General features: G+C 37.3%; 1 protein-coding gene across 1 annotated transcript in view; it reads right to left on the bottom strand.

Annotated features, from left to right (window-relative positions):
- The window catches only part of LOC115213437, a 114,468-nt gene that overhangs the window by 7,297 nt on the left and 90,151 nt on the right, over positions 1 to 17,020 (bottom strand). The window contains exons 19-24 of the mRNA XM_029782413.2: positions 14,853 to 15,023; positions 11,284 to 11,452; positions 8,391 to 8,537; positions 4,254 to 4,445; positions 1,395 to 1,493; positions 1 to 53 (exon numbers count right to left, since the gene is read on the bottom strand). The exon at positions 1 to 53 is cut by the window's left edge and continues 119 nt beyond it. Coding sequence (XP_029638273.2) covers positions 1 to 53; positions 1,395 to 1,493; positions 4,254 to 4,445; positions 8,391 to 8,537; positions 11,284 to 11,452; positions 14,853 to 15,023 — 831 coding nt within the window. The remainder of the gene's footprint in view (positions 54 to 1,394; positions 1,494 to 4,253; positions 4,446 to 8,390; positions 8,538 to 11,283; positions 11,453 to 14,852; positions 15,024 to 17,020) is intronic.

Here is a 17,020-nt window from a genome sequence, read left to right as displayed (position 1 = left end):
AAATGGTGTGCTTCCGCCACTGTTCTTTGGTATATGTCATTAGGAATATCAATCTAACAATGAAATAAATAGACAATTTATTACCTATAAATAATTGGCATGAGGCCAGCAATTTCAGGGGAAGGGATTAGTTGAGTAAATTAAATCAATATTAATCATTTTCATTTAAAAGGTGTTTTGTTGTTGCTGGTTTTTTTTTACATATCAGTAGAAAGTTACCATGGTCTTTTTCTCAGACTTCCAAGATTGGTGGGTAGCAAGTGTAGTGACGCCAGGTTTTAGACGCAATTTTGGGATGTTCATCTGCGCATGTGCAATGATTAGTGTCTTCCAGTAGGCCTGCCGGAAGTCCCCTTATGTGCATGCTCAGTAATCAGCAGCAGCTAGGTTTTACCGCTATTCAGGCTCTTAGCTTTCAGCTGTTGACGAATTAAGACGTGACCAGACAAAGCTCTGAGCAGAGGCAAACCAGACTTGGCTGGCTGTGAAGAATGTTTTCAACAGTTGTGATTTAAACCGACTCTGCTGCTTCCTACCCCTGGCATTCACGCTATCAATGTTCAGAGATGAAATGTTTATTTCGGTGAAAATAAACTATTATTGTTATTTGTTCGGAGATTTGGGTTCCTGCTATTTTTCCTTTCTACAACATTGTAGGAAAATGTGTGAGGCACCCAACCAGTGCAAATATCACACATAAATGAAACCTACACAAGGAAGGTCTTCTCAAACCAGAGACCTGGCCTCAAATGCTTACAACAGAGGGGATTCTAATAAAGGCAGTCCAGAGGGATGTGATGGTGTTAAAATGAACAATGGATATTAAATATACATATGTAGATCATGGCAGGATTTGAACTCAGAATGCTGAGAGCTGGAAGAAATGGTGTTTGGCATCTTGTCCAATGATTCTATTGCTACTTTATTTCATTGATTCTGAATGGACTTGGAAAGTTAATTTGGTGTGATTTGCAGCCAGGACATAAGGAAGCAGAATAAATATTGCAGAGTATTTTATTGAATTCTTTCTTGATTCTACCAGTTTGGCATTTATGACTTTTCTTGTCATATTTCTGAACAAACGCTTTATCTGTATGCTTCAATTAATTATGAAACTAATCAAAAATTTGGAGAAATTTAGTAAAATAAGTCACTTGTTCATTATAAAGCCAACGTCAAGGATGGTAATCTAAAATTATGTAAATAGTTCTTACAAGAAATTTTGATAGAAAATTTAAATTTAGATATATAAACATTTTAGAATAAGACATTTTGTATCGCAGAACTTGGGTGGTTGCAGGTGGGTTGGTAACAAAAGAGAGAAACAGAGAGAGAGAGTCTCTGAGTTTTTACATTTAAAAAAAAAATATAATAAGGATCTTTGTTTAACTCACACAAACAGTTGGTGGCGTTTTAGATTCTAGATAAAATTCCAGTATGTTCAGAGTCTTCTTTCTCAGTAGCTTCTCATTATTTGCACGTTTGTATGCTTCCTTTATTAAATATAATAAAAACAGAAAAAGAACAAAGAAATCTCATTGAAAACAGTTTAAAATTTAAATGTATATTTGTAAGGGAAGATGTGGTTGTGTGGTAGGAAGTTTGCTTCCCAGCCACATGGTCCCTGGTTCAGTCCCACTGTGTGGAACCTTAGATAAGTGTCTTCTATTATAGCCTGAGGCTGACCAAAGCCTTGTGAGTGGAATTGCTAGATGAAAGCTGAAAGAAGCCCATCCTATACATATCTCTGTGTGTTGTATGTGTATACATATGTATATCCTCATCATCATCATTTAACATCCATCTTCCATGCATGCATAGGTAGGATAGGTGGCAGGAGCTGGTCAGGTAGAAAAACTACCCTAGGCTACTGTGTCTGTTTTGGTGGGGATTTTATGGCTGGATGCCCTTCCTAACACCAACCACTCCGTAGAGTGGACACAGTGCTTTTTACATGGGACTAGCACAGGCATGATTTTTACAGCTGGATGCTTTTAATGTGGCACCAGCCCTGGCAGGATAAGCAAGTAACTTGAAAGACAAGGAATTATGCGAGGGACAGGTTCATTTGAGGAGAGGAACTTGTGTCAGAGGATGAAAGGTTAGAGTGTGACAAAGAGACATGTGTGTGTGTGCTACTGTCTCCTTGCTTTGACTTCGTGTCCCAACAGTCCTTCATTTCTTATCTTCTGTGAAAACATGTCTGGTCATGGGGAAATATTACCCTACCTGGAAATAGGTGAGGGTTGGTGAAATGAAGGGCATTCACCCATAGAAAATCTGCTTCAACAAATTCGAACCACCCCATGCAAGCATGGAAAAGTGGATGTTAGACGATTGCGATGACGCTGCCGCCGCCAACATATGTATGTAAGTAAGTGGATAGGTAGGTATTATAAGAGAGAATACAGATGGAAGGTGTTACTGAAGGGGAACATGAAAGGGGGCTAAGTGGATGATGATAAGGGAGTGTTTTTAACTTGATACAGAACTAATATTGCAAGGAACATTGTTGGAAAAGTACTTATTTTCTTCTTGTTCTTTGTCAGCGTATATTGATTAAAGATATACACATAGGTGTAGGAGTGGCTGTGTGGTAAGTAGCTTGCTTACCAACCACATGGTTCTGGGTTCAGTCCCATTGCATGGCACCTTGGGCAAGTGTCTTCTACTATAGCCTCAGGCCGACCAAAGCCTTGTGAGTGGATTTGGTAAATGGAAACTGAAAGAAGCCCGTCGTATATATGTATATATATATATATATATATATATATATATATGTGTGTGTGTGTGTGTGTGTATGTTTGTGTGTCTGTGTTTGTCCCCCCAACATCTCTTGACAACCGATGCTGTTGTGTTTACGTCCCCGTAACTTAATGGTTCAGCAAAAGAGACCGATAGAATAAATACTAGGCTTACAAAGAATAAGTCCTGGGGTCGATTTGCTCGACTATAGGCAGTGCTCCAGCATGGTCACAGTCAAATGACTGAAAAGAGTAAAGAGTATATATAAATGAACTCATTAAAGTTTCTGATAGATTGCGTTGTAGTTATCATTCTAGTTCTCTGTACGTTGAGTTAAAATCCTGTTGAAACAAACTTTACCTTGCATATTGGGGGGCCGATAAATAAAACCTCAGTTGGGGAGATTCTTCTCTTTCTCTCTCCTTCATTTTCTTTCTGTTCTGTCTATCTTTCTTGAAGAAATTAACAGTGGATGGGCTTTGCCAGTGCTAAAACTATACCGAAGACAAGCCATATATCATGAAGGCATCCTTAATACTGAAGCAAGGAGTTCAGGCCTCAAGGAAAGCCAAGACAAGTAGAATAAAATAAATTGGTTTCAATAATGAGGATCCAGTTGTTTGACCAAATGAATGACCAGTTCATTGAATTAGCAGTAAGTGACTGAGTATTCCACAGATATACCTTGAATTGAATTCTCTGCTTATTTAGTATGACAGGGTGACAAGGCTAGACCTCTGAATTACAAATACAGCCCATGCAACTGGCTTCAGCACAGTTTTCGTCTATGCAATTTCTCTCACAATGTATGGGCCAATTTGAGGCTATAAAAAAATATTTACCCATGAGGCCATGGAGTGAGATTGAACCTGGGAGCACTCAGGTTGTGAAGTGACTTTTTTAATCATATAATTACACTGCATCCACATGTGTGTGTGTGTGTGTGTGTGTGTGTGTGTGTGTGTGTGTGTATGCATGTATGTATGTATAAATGTACATAAGTGGATTCAGTGCAATCTGCTTTTTCCATGACACTATTATATACTTACGATATATGCATACATGCATATATAGTACATATATGGTAATGTCATGGAAAAAAGCAGACATTGGAGCTCAATGCGGTTTCTGACTCACTGGATCTTGTCAAATTGTTCAATCCATTTTAGTGCGGAAGGTAGACATTGAATGATGCTGATGATGATGGCAATGATGATGATGATAATGATGATGATGATATATGAAATGATCTTACACATAATTTGCTGCTATCAAATTCCACTCATATGATAAAGGTAATTTTGAGTTTAAAGGAATGAGATTGCCATATTGTGAGATTGAACCTACAACCATGTGGTTGTCTTAAACTACAACAACCATGACTTGTACCCATATTTCTTAACCTCTCAATGGTATAAGAACAGAATAGCTGTATGGATTAGATGAGCTGTGGAAAGAAATGATTAGATTTTAGAAACTACTGTAGTTACAAAAGAGACCCTCCTTACCTTTAACCGTAGAACATCGATGTAAAAAAACAGATCTTTGTCAATAAAAGGTAAAATATCTTCATCCACATGTTTGGTGAGATAGATATGGAAGTAGATCAGTTGAACATTCATCTGCCCAACAGAACATTGTTGAAGAAGAGTCAGTAATTCTTCTTGCTTTTCTTTGTTTGGTATGACATATGCAATGGACTGGAACAATAGAGATTTTGATATTTATGAGCAATAGACTGGAACAAAAAGAATTTTGATATCAACTAGCACTATGAACCGGCAACGCCAGGTCATAGTGCTAGTGCATGCATATACAGCTGCGTGCATGCATACATACACGGGAGTACTGTCCAGATCTCCGACCAATCACATACAGCTAGCTGGCATTCAATTGGCGTATCAAGTTTCGGGCATTTTGATTGGGTTTTGGATAGAAAATTCATAAAAAAGTCACTTCTATTGATTTTTTAATAGCCTTACAGGGTGACTGGGGAAATGTAAAGATGTGCACGACCAGCCTTGGACAGTTTTGAATGACCATAGAAAGTGCGAGCCCTCTAACTGAAAAATTGTGGATTTGTATAAAGGACACACACACAGACATTTTGCTGTTTATATATATAAAGATGATGGGTGATAGAGCAGAACATTAAGGAGTTGGGTATTCATGAGCAATGGACTGGAATTTTAAAAAATTTGATAATTATGTGCAATTGAGTGGGACTGCCAAAGTGCTTAGGATTTGAAACATTCTCAGTCCAGTAACAGATGAAGGTTATGACATATCAGGCGATCTTAGCTTATATTTCAGCTGGTCATTGTTCTGGTGCATTTGTGTGGTGGCATGATCAAATGGAAAATTCCATGCTGTTTTATGCCTAACTGTGGTTGTAAATTGAAATGTGTGGGGTGATAAGAGTGAAAGTGAGTAATTGATGTCAATATAATGTGATAGGGCACAGAGCAGTTTGTGTATGTATGTGTGTGTGTGTGTGTGCATGTGTATGCATGTGTATATGTGCATGAATGTATGTATATGTATGTGTATGTGTGTGTGTACATGAGAGAGAGAATGAGTGAGGGATACCAATAAAGATGAAGAGAGAGAGAGAGAGAGAGATAGTTGAGATATATAGAGTGGATGTAGGGAGACACAGTGATAGTACAGAAGATAAGTAATAGATGAGAGGGTAACAAAGAGAGGGAGGGGCAGTATAGGGAGAGACCCAAATGTAGATATTATACATCCATACATCCGTCACCTTTTACTGTCACCACCACCACCACCACTTTCACCATCATGACCACCTCCACCCTCGATACAATAATGACAACAATGATGCCAACTATGATGATGACAATCACCCCCTACTACCAGTACCACAACCACTACCATGCTATGCTTGCATAGTTTTGATGGGGTCTTCTCCTGCACAGTATTTCATCACACAGTGTAAACCCTTTGACATTTCCTTCATGAGAATCAGCCTCTTTCAGAAGTTATATGTGATAAGATGCTGTACAGTAGTACATCAACCCCTTTAAAAGAAATCACAAGTTATATTATTTACTTAGAATCTGATTCCATCCAGTATATGGACCAATTAAGAGTAGTATTATATAACTTATCCATTAACTAATGATTATTGCATTAATTGCCTCTGCCATGTTTATTAGCATGGTTGATAAACAGAGCTGGAAACCACATTATTTACATATACAAAAAAAATCTGATTTCTGCTTGCATTACAAAAATATATTAACTTCTCTGGGAACTCACCATTCAGGAAACGCTGAAAGCTAGAAGAAACAATGGATATCTTACAGGATTTGTGAATATTCCTTTCTGTTATAGGTACAAGGCCTGGATTTTGTAGGGAGGGGGCAGTCAATCTCATCAACCCCAGTGTTTCTCTGGTGCTTAATTTATCGACCCCCAAAAGGGTGAATAGCAAAGTCGACCTTGGTGGAATTTGAACTCAGAATGTAGCAGCAGATGAAATACTGTTAAGCATTTTGCCTGGCATGCTAATGATTCTGCCAGCTTACCACCTTAGAGTTTATGAATAATGCCAATTATTAGCACACACTATATATGCATGTGTATTTGTATATGTGAATGTGTGTCTTTTCTCTTTTACTCGTTTTAGTCCTTGGACTGTGGCCATGCTGGAGCATTGCCTTGAAAACTTTAATTGCATGAATTATCCCCAGCACTTACTTTAATATGGTGCTTATTCAGTTCGTCTCTATTTCTGTTGTCAACCAACCAACACTGGTTGTCAAGCAGTGATGGTAGGAACAAACACTAAGATACACACATACAGGTATCATCATCATCGTTTAGCATCCGCTTTCCATGCTAGCATGGGTTGGACGGTTCAACTGGGATCTGGGAAGCCAGAAGGCTGCACCAGGCCCAGTCTGATCTGGCAGTGTTTCTATGGCTGGATGCCCTTCCTAACGTCAACCACTCCGTGAGTGTAGTGGGTGCTTTTTACCTGCCACTGGCACAGGTGCCAGACGAGGCTGGCAAACGGCCACGATCGGATGGTGCTTTTTACGTGCCACCAGCACGGAGGCCAGTCGGGGCGGCATTGGCAATGGCCACGTTCGGATGGTTCTCGTATGTGCCACCGGCACTGGTATCACAGCTACAATTTCCAATTGATGTTGATTGATTTCGATTTTCATTTTGATTTTGATTTATATACATATAAATTTTGATATATATACATATATATATATGTGTGTGTGCGTGTGTATGGATGAGAACAGCTGTGTAAAAGAGTGCCGATCTCTAACTGTGGAGGTAATCTATGGAAGAGGTAGACTCAGGAAGACATGGGATGAAGTCGTAAAGCATGATCCTCAAACGTTGGGCCTCACTGAGGTGATAACTAGTGACCATTCGCAATTTGCTCATCAAGCCAAGTGAAGTTGTAATCGTGGCCACTGCCAGTGTCATGTAAATGGCAACCATGAATTCATAATTGTGGTTATTGCTGGTAGCATGCTCTTTGAATGTTGGGCCTCATGGAGGCAATGACAAGTGACCAAGACCTTTCACAATATGCTGTGCTTGAGAAGACTCATCAAGCAAAAGTGAAAGCATAGTCATGGCCATTGCAACCCATGAAATTGTAGTTGTGGCTGTTGCTGGTAGCACATAAAAAGCACCCATTATTCTCTTGAAGTGGTTGGCATTAGGAAGGGAGGGCATCCAGCCATAGAAACCATGCCAAATCAGACTGGAACCTGGTGCAGCTCTCCAGCTTACCAGTTCTTGTCAAACCGTCTAACCCATGCCAGCATGGAAAGTAGACGTTAAATGATGACAATGATATACACACACATGGTAGATTTTCACATAGTTTCCATTTATCAGATTCACTCACAAGGCTTTGGTCTGCTTGGGGCTATAGTAGACATTTGTCCAAGGTGCTGTGCAGTGGGACTGAACCCAAAACCATGTGGTTGTGAAGTGAGCTTCATAACAACACAGCCATGCCTATTCATATATTGAATGCTACTCACAATTTGCATATTGCATAATACTACTGACTTTTCAGATGTGTCATCCTTCTTTAATGAATTATTGGGAAAACATTTGAATCACAACAAAATTCAGGAGAGAAATATTGATTTCTTATACAAGATAAAAATTTCAGATTTAACGAGAAAAATTAATGAGACTATGCAACATTCACAAAGTTCTTAAAGTGAATAGCAATGTAGATAAATGGATATAATGGGAGGATGTATAAAAGAGAAATCAATTAATCAAAACCTATGACCTGCACAACAAAAGACACAACTTCCTTACTCCATATCAAAGATGGTGAACTGGTAGAATTGTAGCAAGCTGAACAAAATGCTTAGTGGCATTTCTCCTGACTTTACGTTCTGTATTCAAATGCCAGGGTGGATAAAGTAAGTACCAGTTGTGCACTGAGGTTGACACAGTTGACCTACCCACTCCCCTAAAATTGCTGGCATTGTGCCAAATTTTGAAAGAGTATTTCCCTTCTATCATCTTCTTCTTTGTTCATTCATTGATGTTACTCATCTGCCCTTTTGTGATTTACAGTTACTGTTAAGAGAAATATATTTAGTTATTGAGAGAAAACAGAGCTGTTTTACCTTTAATTTCTTTCGTTGTACAGTTGTCTTTTTGGGCATTTGGCTTGTATGTATCTCTCTTTCTTTCCTGGTCAATAAAGTAATAATGTCTGTTCTGTTCATTTGCATAAGTTCCTTCTCACCAACATCCCATTCATCACACCGAGCCTGACAATGATATGAAAGAATAACAAACTTCGCTGAAAGCAACAAAATATTAATGGATAGCTGACATTCTTCTTTGGATGAACAAGCAGGGGTGACAACTTTGTACATTTCAAATTTATTAGGCTTCTTCAGCTGAAGTATAACTTGTTATTGTATCTCAACCTTGCATTAATTAACTTACAGTATAGAACCTGCAAAGATATTTTAAGTAGAACAATTTTCTTGTAATCTGTTTTTATTTTATTTTATATTATTTTTCACTATTATATTTCCTGAATTTGTTCAATCATTTAAAATTCTTTCTGTTGAAGTACTTTTTAAATGGGTCGCTTCACATTATACAAAGAGCACTTTTATTCTGCAAATTTCCTTTTATATACAAGAAATTTTTCAACGATTATCCTCTTAAATTTGAAGTGAAAATGGGGCATATTTTCTAAAACTAAAGTTTTACATCAGTTTTTACCTAATTGTAACATACCAATTCTGATGTTCCAAGATCCTAAACTAAAATGTTTACAAGTTGTTTATAAACTTGGTGTTTTACAGTTCACTTTTCCATGGCAAATGGGTCAGATGGAATTCATTAAAGCAGATTTTCTATAGTCAGAAGCCCTTCCTGTTGTAAACACTCACTTGTTTTCTAAGCAAGGTAATATTTTCCCATGAGCAGATATGCTTTTATGAAAGATTGGAAATGGATACAGCTTAAATGAAGGTGACGCTTGTTTATAGTTATCATCAGATGTCAAGACATATATATATATATATATATATACATGTATGTATATATACTCATATTTATATACACATATACATCCATATGTATATATACATAGACAATGAGCTTTTTCCTGTTCTTGTCAATCAAATCCACTCACAAGGCCATAGTCAACCTAGGGCCATAAAAGAAAAGTCTTGTCTAAGGTGTCATGCAGTGGTACTGAACTCAAAACCACATGGTCAGGAAGCAAACTTCAGGCTGCTATGCCTATTCAAATTGTGTATCAGCATTAAGTTGCATTTTGAACTGTGTGTAAAATGATAGCTGAAAATTTTCCATTTACAGAAAAGGGACAAATAGAATAATATCTCAATAGTATAATATTGACTAATGTTACCAAATATAAAATATTATAATTCTGCTGAAATTTTGAGTTTTGTTTCTTTGAATTTGAAGAAATAAATGCCAATAATGAATTAATGTTAAAATTAATTTCCATTTAACTGTCTCATGACTCTATAACTAATGAAATATGTTGTCTATGAGTTTCAATTAATTTTCAAAATAATCACTCATTTGGTGGGATTAAGTAAAATAATTAACTGTTCCTTCACTAATCGCTTTGGCACCAACCTGCCTGAGATTGCCCCTGCTTCTAAGATATAAACTTACTGTTTTAAAGTGATCAAAATTCTAAGTTTATTTATGTTCTAAACACATAAATTACGTTAGAATTTACAGTTCACTTTTCCATGCCAAATGGCTCAGATGGAATTCATTAAAGTAGATTTTCTATAGACAGAAGCCCTTCCTGTTGTAAACCCTCACTTGTTTTCTAAGCAAGGTAATATTTTCCCATGACAAAATTATTTTACTAAATTTTACAAAATCCTTCATTGTTTTCACAATTAACTGAAACATAAGCAGTGTATTTCAACAGAAATATGGTAAAGAAAGGGTTAAGCTGTTGGTTTTTATAGAACAAAACTTAACAAAAGTGACTTAAATAAATCTATGATGGAAAGTCTTATTTCAAATATGAACATTTTAAAATTGGAAATTTTTTCATAGAATTAGGGATGGTCTCAGAAGGTTTAAAGCAGTTTTATGCAATTCAGTAGATTAAATACATTAAAAGGTTTAAGACAGTTACATGCTTTTAAGTAGATTCTGTTATAACAAAAGTTGAATCAAATAAATCCCTGCTTTACACTGAAGAATGCAAAAGCTGACACATAAATTCAAATAATCTTGCAGTCTATAATTGACCTAAAAATTAGTTCACAATTGCACAATGATCTAGCTTCGCTGAAAGAAGTTTCAATTTATTATCATATATTTCAGACTGTTATAATGGTAATGATTATATTTAGAAAACAGAAGTCAAATCTTTATAAACATAGAGAATATGTTTTTAATCTCTTTGTCATGAGGGAAGGTCAGTGCTCATGATTTTTTATGGGATCACCAAGACAGGTGAGAGAGAGAGCCATCTTAAATTAAAGATCTGGCTTGAGTGTTTGCAACAGAAGGTATTCCACTAAAGACACCCAATTTTTGTGGTCTGAATTCAAATCTTGCTTGGTCTATTTTATTCATCACCCAGTTTAAGTTTACCATCTGATACTTGGGTGTCCTGTTTGACACTAATATTTCTACCAGTCCAGGACCAAAGCCTAGTACTTTATCAATTCTGAAAAGATAAAAAGTAAAGCTAATCTCCATGGGATTTGAACTCAGAACACAATGTACTAGAATAAATATTGCGAGGCATTTCATTTGACATTCTAACAACTCAACCAAGTTACCCAGCAATATATCTACTTTGTTATCATTTTGATACTTTGTATATCTTCACTATCCATGACAATATTCCCACTCCAATTTTTACAATATTTCTTTGAAGTACAAAACAAATGATTATAATATATTTCTACTTGAAAGTACTTACCATATTATTAATATATTTCTAGTTAAATGTACTCACCATATTATTAATATATTCTAGTTGGATGTGCTTACCATTAAAAAGCTGTGAAAAGCATCTTCCACCTTCCCTGAAATATTTTTCTCAAGTCTATCCAGAGTACTTAAATCCAAAGTATTAAAGTCTTCACCAACCATTAGCTGTACTTCACCATTCTTAAAGACAGTTTTCACATTGATTAACTTGTTTTCACCGAGACAAGCTCTAAACAAGAAGTGATAACAAAGAAGAAACTGTTGATGTAACTTTGGAGAAAAATCAATAAAAATTAAAATAAATTATGCAGAATGTAGGTTAGTAGAAGATGCATGCATGACTGTGGGTTAAATAGTTGACTTCACAACCAGATAGTTTCAGGTTCCAGTCTACCACATGGCACCTTGAGTGTCTCCTACTTTAGCTTTAGGCTGACCAATGGCCTGAGAGCAAAATTTGATTGATGAACACTGTATAAAAGCCTGTGATGCACACACACATGCACGCATGCACACACACACACACACGCACGCACGCATGCACACGTGTGTGGGGCATGTGAGTATATTTGTGCTTGTTTGTGTGTAGATGTTTGTCTTTGCATGTTTTTACATTGACACTACAGTTGTGATGTTTGTTCATGTCTATTGTAAGCAAAATATCCCATAGCTCTATGGTATCGTTGGTTTCAACATAAGAAGACCACTCAAACGAAATAAAAACATCACTTAGGAATCAAGCAAGGGCTGATGACAGAAAGGACATTTGGCCATAGAATATTACGCCAATAAGTGTTGCTACTTTATGCCAGCATTGAAAAAGCAGATGAGAAAATGAAGCCGTAGATGTACATATGATGCCTGATCAAAATGTATCAGGAATGTTGCTATGATAATGGAGCTAAAGTATGCGAAGTGAAGCCACTTGACACAGATTGACCTTGAATGCTGTCATTCGTGCACACTAAGTTCTTGCTCATTTTGCTGTTATAGCAGTGCTTGGAAGTAAGGTGTGTACAGTGTGGTTGTCTCAAAAAGATGATAGGATTTCAGATGTCCAGGATCCCCTTCATTATGTCAAGGAAGACAAAAACTTTTGGAAAATGGTCATAACAGCTGATGAATCTATGATGAGTCTATGGCTATAACTCTGAAACCAAAGCCAAAATCAAATCTCATTTGAAAGGAACAAGATTTCAAGATGTCAAGAAAATCCAAAAGAGTGCATCAAGGCAGTTGCTCTCTATCCCCAACAAAGAGTTCCAAGAATGCTTCCATCAATGGAAATGATGCTGGATAATGCGTGTGGCTTCAGAAAGGGATTACTTTGAAGGAGATTAAATGCCAAATTGATATGTGCAATAGTTTTCTTTTTATAGCACTTTTCCTGATACCTTTTGATCAGATCTCATATAGGTAAATAAGAAAAATCATGTAATACAATCAGCACTGATATTTTATTAAGTCTTTTAACAAAATCTCTTCTCGTGTTTTCTTCTTTGATGACTTAATCCTGTAAGGGTCATTGGGGCAACGTACTCATACATGCCTTCTATTGGGTTCTGTCAGAAGCAACCATCTCCGACTGATCTGGCTGGATCTCCAAGTGGAACCAGCCAAGTTCATGGATGTCATCCAACCGTTTTGCATGTTGTTTACCACTGGGGCTCCTGCCAGTTGGTTTTGCTTATAATACCTATCCAGCAATTCTTTCCCAACACATTTTTAACACATGTCCATAGTATCAGAGCTGTGATCTCTCCATTTGGAGAATTAATAAACAGAAGGAAGTTTTGAAGAAAACTAAGTCATAACTGACAAAAGAGAGGAAATATATAATATATATGATGGCATAAGACATGCACAGCTATGTTAGATGTATCCCAATTTCAGCAGTGCAAATTCTAGCTTGCTTACCAATCACATGGTTCCGGGTTCAGTCCCACTGCGTGGCACCTTGGGCAAGTGTCTTCTACTATAGCCTCGGGCCGACCAAAGCCTTGTGAGTGGATTTGGTAGACAGAAACTGAAAGAAGCCCATCGTATATGATTGATTGATTCTAGTTTCAGCTCACGAGCTGTGGCCATCCTGGGGCACCGCCATATATGTATATATATATATATGTGTGCGTGTATGTTTGTGTGTCTGTGTTTGTCCCCCTAGCATTGCTTGAACCCGATGCTGGTGTGTTGATGTCTCAGTCACTTAGCGGTTAGGCAAAAGAGACCGATAGAATAAGTACTGGGCTTATAAAGAATAAGTCCCGGGGTCGAGTTGCTCGATTAAAGGTGGTGCTCCAGCATGGCCGCAGTCAAATGACTGAAACAAGTAAAAGAGTAAAAGAGTAAAGAGTATCAGAGCTGTGATCTCTCCATTTGGAGAATTAATAAACAGAAGGAAGTTTTGAAGAAAACTAAGTCATAACTGACAAAAGAGAGGAAATATATGCTATATATGATGACATAAGACATGCACAGCCATGTTAGATGCATCCTAGTTTCAGCAGTGCAAATTCAAGAAAAAAAATTTTTATGTATCAAAGTCCTAACTTTGCATATAGAACCCAAGGTGACATATTGAGTTATTTTGGGGCAAAAGAAAAGAAGTGCATCTTATAGGCCATCAGATATGATATAACTTCTTAAAAATGTAACTGGGGTATCTATTTGTAAAACATTACCTCAAAAGGTTCCATCCAAATCCCACAAGTACGGAGAAACAGTAGCAAAAGAAATCTTAAGAAAATATTTGATTTATATAGCTAGTAAAAACATTTTCATACTTCCTGAAATTTGCTAACACTACTCCTAACATGCCTATGCATCCCTCTCTTTATGGATCTTTAACTGTTTGTTTTCCTATTTTTTGGCATTTAATTCTTTGTACTGTACATGTATTTTTGGCTTTCAATGCTGTCTGTCTTACTTTACTTGACTCATTGCGCTTTCTGTCTTCCCTTTATTTCTTTCCCAACAAGCTGTAGTGCACTAAGTGCTGTATACAATAGGGTCGTTATTATTATAGAATGAATAGAACTGTTTGAGTACTGTTCTGTTTGAGAAGAGCCAATTGGGTTCACACTTTTTTAAGGGCTTAGTCAAAGGAGTGGGAGTAGTACCATTGACACTTTTTAAGGTTCCCAAGACTGGTAGGAAGAAGGAAAAAAGCTATCCTCAAACTGGAGACCTCATCTGAATGTTTGCAATAGAGTAGACATCACTGATGGCATCCAAGGGCCTGGTGGTGATGTTACATAACACTAAGAGCAACAGCAATAAGTGACTGACTAACTACTACTGCTGCTGCTGCTGCTGCGGCTGCTGCTGCTGCTGCTGCTGCGGCTGCTGCTGCTGCTGCTGCCGCCGCTACTACTACTACTACTACTACTACTACTACTACTGCTGCTGCTGCTGCTGCTGCTTCCACTACTACTACTACTACTACTACTACTACTACTACTACTACTACTACTACTACTGCTACTGCTGCTGCTGCTGCAAGTGTTGGTAAAAATATATGGCTGATACATTCATGTAACCAACACAAGAATAGAAGAAATAGATGTAGAGTATGAAGGTGATAATCAAGGAATTAAAAAAACACAAGAAATTATTGTACAAGTTCTTACTCTGTTATATTTTTCACCAAATCAAGCTTCATGTCAATAATTGTCTGTTTTGTGCAACTAGAATCTGTGAGGGTCTTTAAATTTTCAATGTCTGCATATAATTTAACAATAGAAACCACTTGATCACCGTCTTGTACACCCTTGACAAATTTCTTGAATGCTGCCATTATTCTGGAAACCAAAAGATAAATGAAAAAGACTGTCAAACAGAGAGAAAGAGATTCAATGAAAAAAATACTTAATTTAAGTACTACTTGGTAAAATGGTAATTTGGCAGAACTAAATAGAGTGCCTTGCAGTATTTGTTCTTGATCTATGTGCTTTGAGCTCAAATCTTGTGAAGGTCAGCTTTGTCTTCCATCCTCATAGTGTTTATAAAATACCAGTCAAGTACTGGGGCTGACTGTTTTCTTCACAGAGCTGGTAATTATTGACAAGATGGTGTCTTGTAAAAGAGAAAAAGAGAAACATTCAAAGGATGGCATCAAGAAACCACCTATGTATATTCTCCTAAAAAATTCCATGATAATTATACAATGTTTATCAAAAAAGTCACCATGTGTCTTTTGTTGATGTGACAGTGTAAAGAAGTAATACTTTGTCCGTATCAGTTACATAAGCCCTTCACTCCCTATGGAGCATAGACTATAGATGACATGTCTCCTCTGTTCTCAACTCTATGTTGTCTTTTCCTTTGCCATTTCTTGTTGGTTTTGTATTGTCATCAATGTTTCAGTAACTTTGCTTTTTCTAGGGAGGAAGCACGTAAAAAGCACCCACTACACTCTCGGAGTGGTTGGTGTTAGGAAGGGTACCCAGCTGTAGAAACTCTGCCAAATCAAGATTGGAGACTGGTGCAGCCATCTGGTTTGCCAGCCCTCAGTCAAAATTGTCCAACCCATGCTAGCATGGAAAGCGGATGTTAAATGATGATGATGATGATGATGAGTGCGGGTGGTATGCAAACTCATTTTTACCTCTGGGAAGTAATATTCTGGCCGGTTGAGTCTGTGATTAAGAATGTACTGCCCACTGGACTGTCCAAGGAAGGTGAGGCTTGTTTTCTGTGTACAGTCGCTGTTATGAAAGAGTGTGCATGGAGAACCAGAATACAAGGTAAGAAGTCAGGGGTCTTCATCTCCGGCCCTGGAATGCTTTACTACTTCAGGTATCACCTGAAAAGCAAGATTGGGCTGGAAAGGAGACACCTGTCTAGAAGTATATATGAGAAAAGATGGAAGGATATGGTAAGGAAGTTGGGAGTGAGTGTCCCTACTTAATCTACCATGAGGAAAAAAAAAAAGGATGTAGCCGTTGGATAGTAGACCAACAAGGAAAAAATGTAAGGAAATCAAATTTTTAATCATATAAATCATCTATTTTTAGCTTAATATATTTTTGTGTAAAAAAACGAACTGAAAAAGACTCGCTGAGTATTTCTTTATTAATGTTTTGTATTGTCCTGTACTGTCCTTCTGTATTAGATCTTATGATCATAATAAAGAAATGTCTCTATCCTTAGACCTGTTCAGTAAGGAAGGCTTGTGTTCTGCTGGCATAGCTTTTAGGGTCACTGAAGCATAGAAAACACCACATTCCAACAAGAACTGGACTTTGTGGTGGTGTTTATCTATTCAGATTATCTAAATTTTATTACAGAACAAAAAACTATTATAGAAAACTTTTACTAAATGTCTTAATATATAAAATGAATGTCTTGATTGCTAATTGCGGAAGGAACCTGTGGAGGAGGTAGGCCCAAGAAGATGTGGGATGAAGTTTGTGAAATGTGATGTTCATATGTTGAGTCTCATGGAGGTGATGATGAGCGATCAGGACTTCTGACAAATTGCTGTGCTTGAGATGTGTCAAGTTAAATGAAATCATAGTCATGGCCTAGTACCAGTGATGTGCGAATGGCACCCATGCCAGTGGCACATAAAAGCCACCTGTGCTGGTAACATGCAAAAGGCATCCAGTATACTCTGCGGAGTGGTTGGCATCAGGAAGGGCATCCAACCTAGGAACCAAGCCAAAACAGATGGGAGCCTGGTGCAGCTCTCAGCTAACCATCACCAGTCAAACAGTCTAACCCATGCCAGCATGGAAAACAGATGTTAAATGATGATACTGATTATGAATGTATGTAAATTTATATGTTCCTAGTT

The sequence above is a fragment of the Octopus sinensis genome, linkage group LG6 (assembly GCF_006345805.1).
Source record: "Octopus sinensis linkage group LG6, ASM634580v1, whole genome shotgun sequence".
Lineage (NCBI taxonomy): Eukaryota > Metazoa > Mollusca > Cephalopoda > Octopoda > Octopodidae > Octopus > Octopus sinensis.
This window is presented reverse-complemented; position numbering and strand designations above follow the sequence as displayed.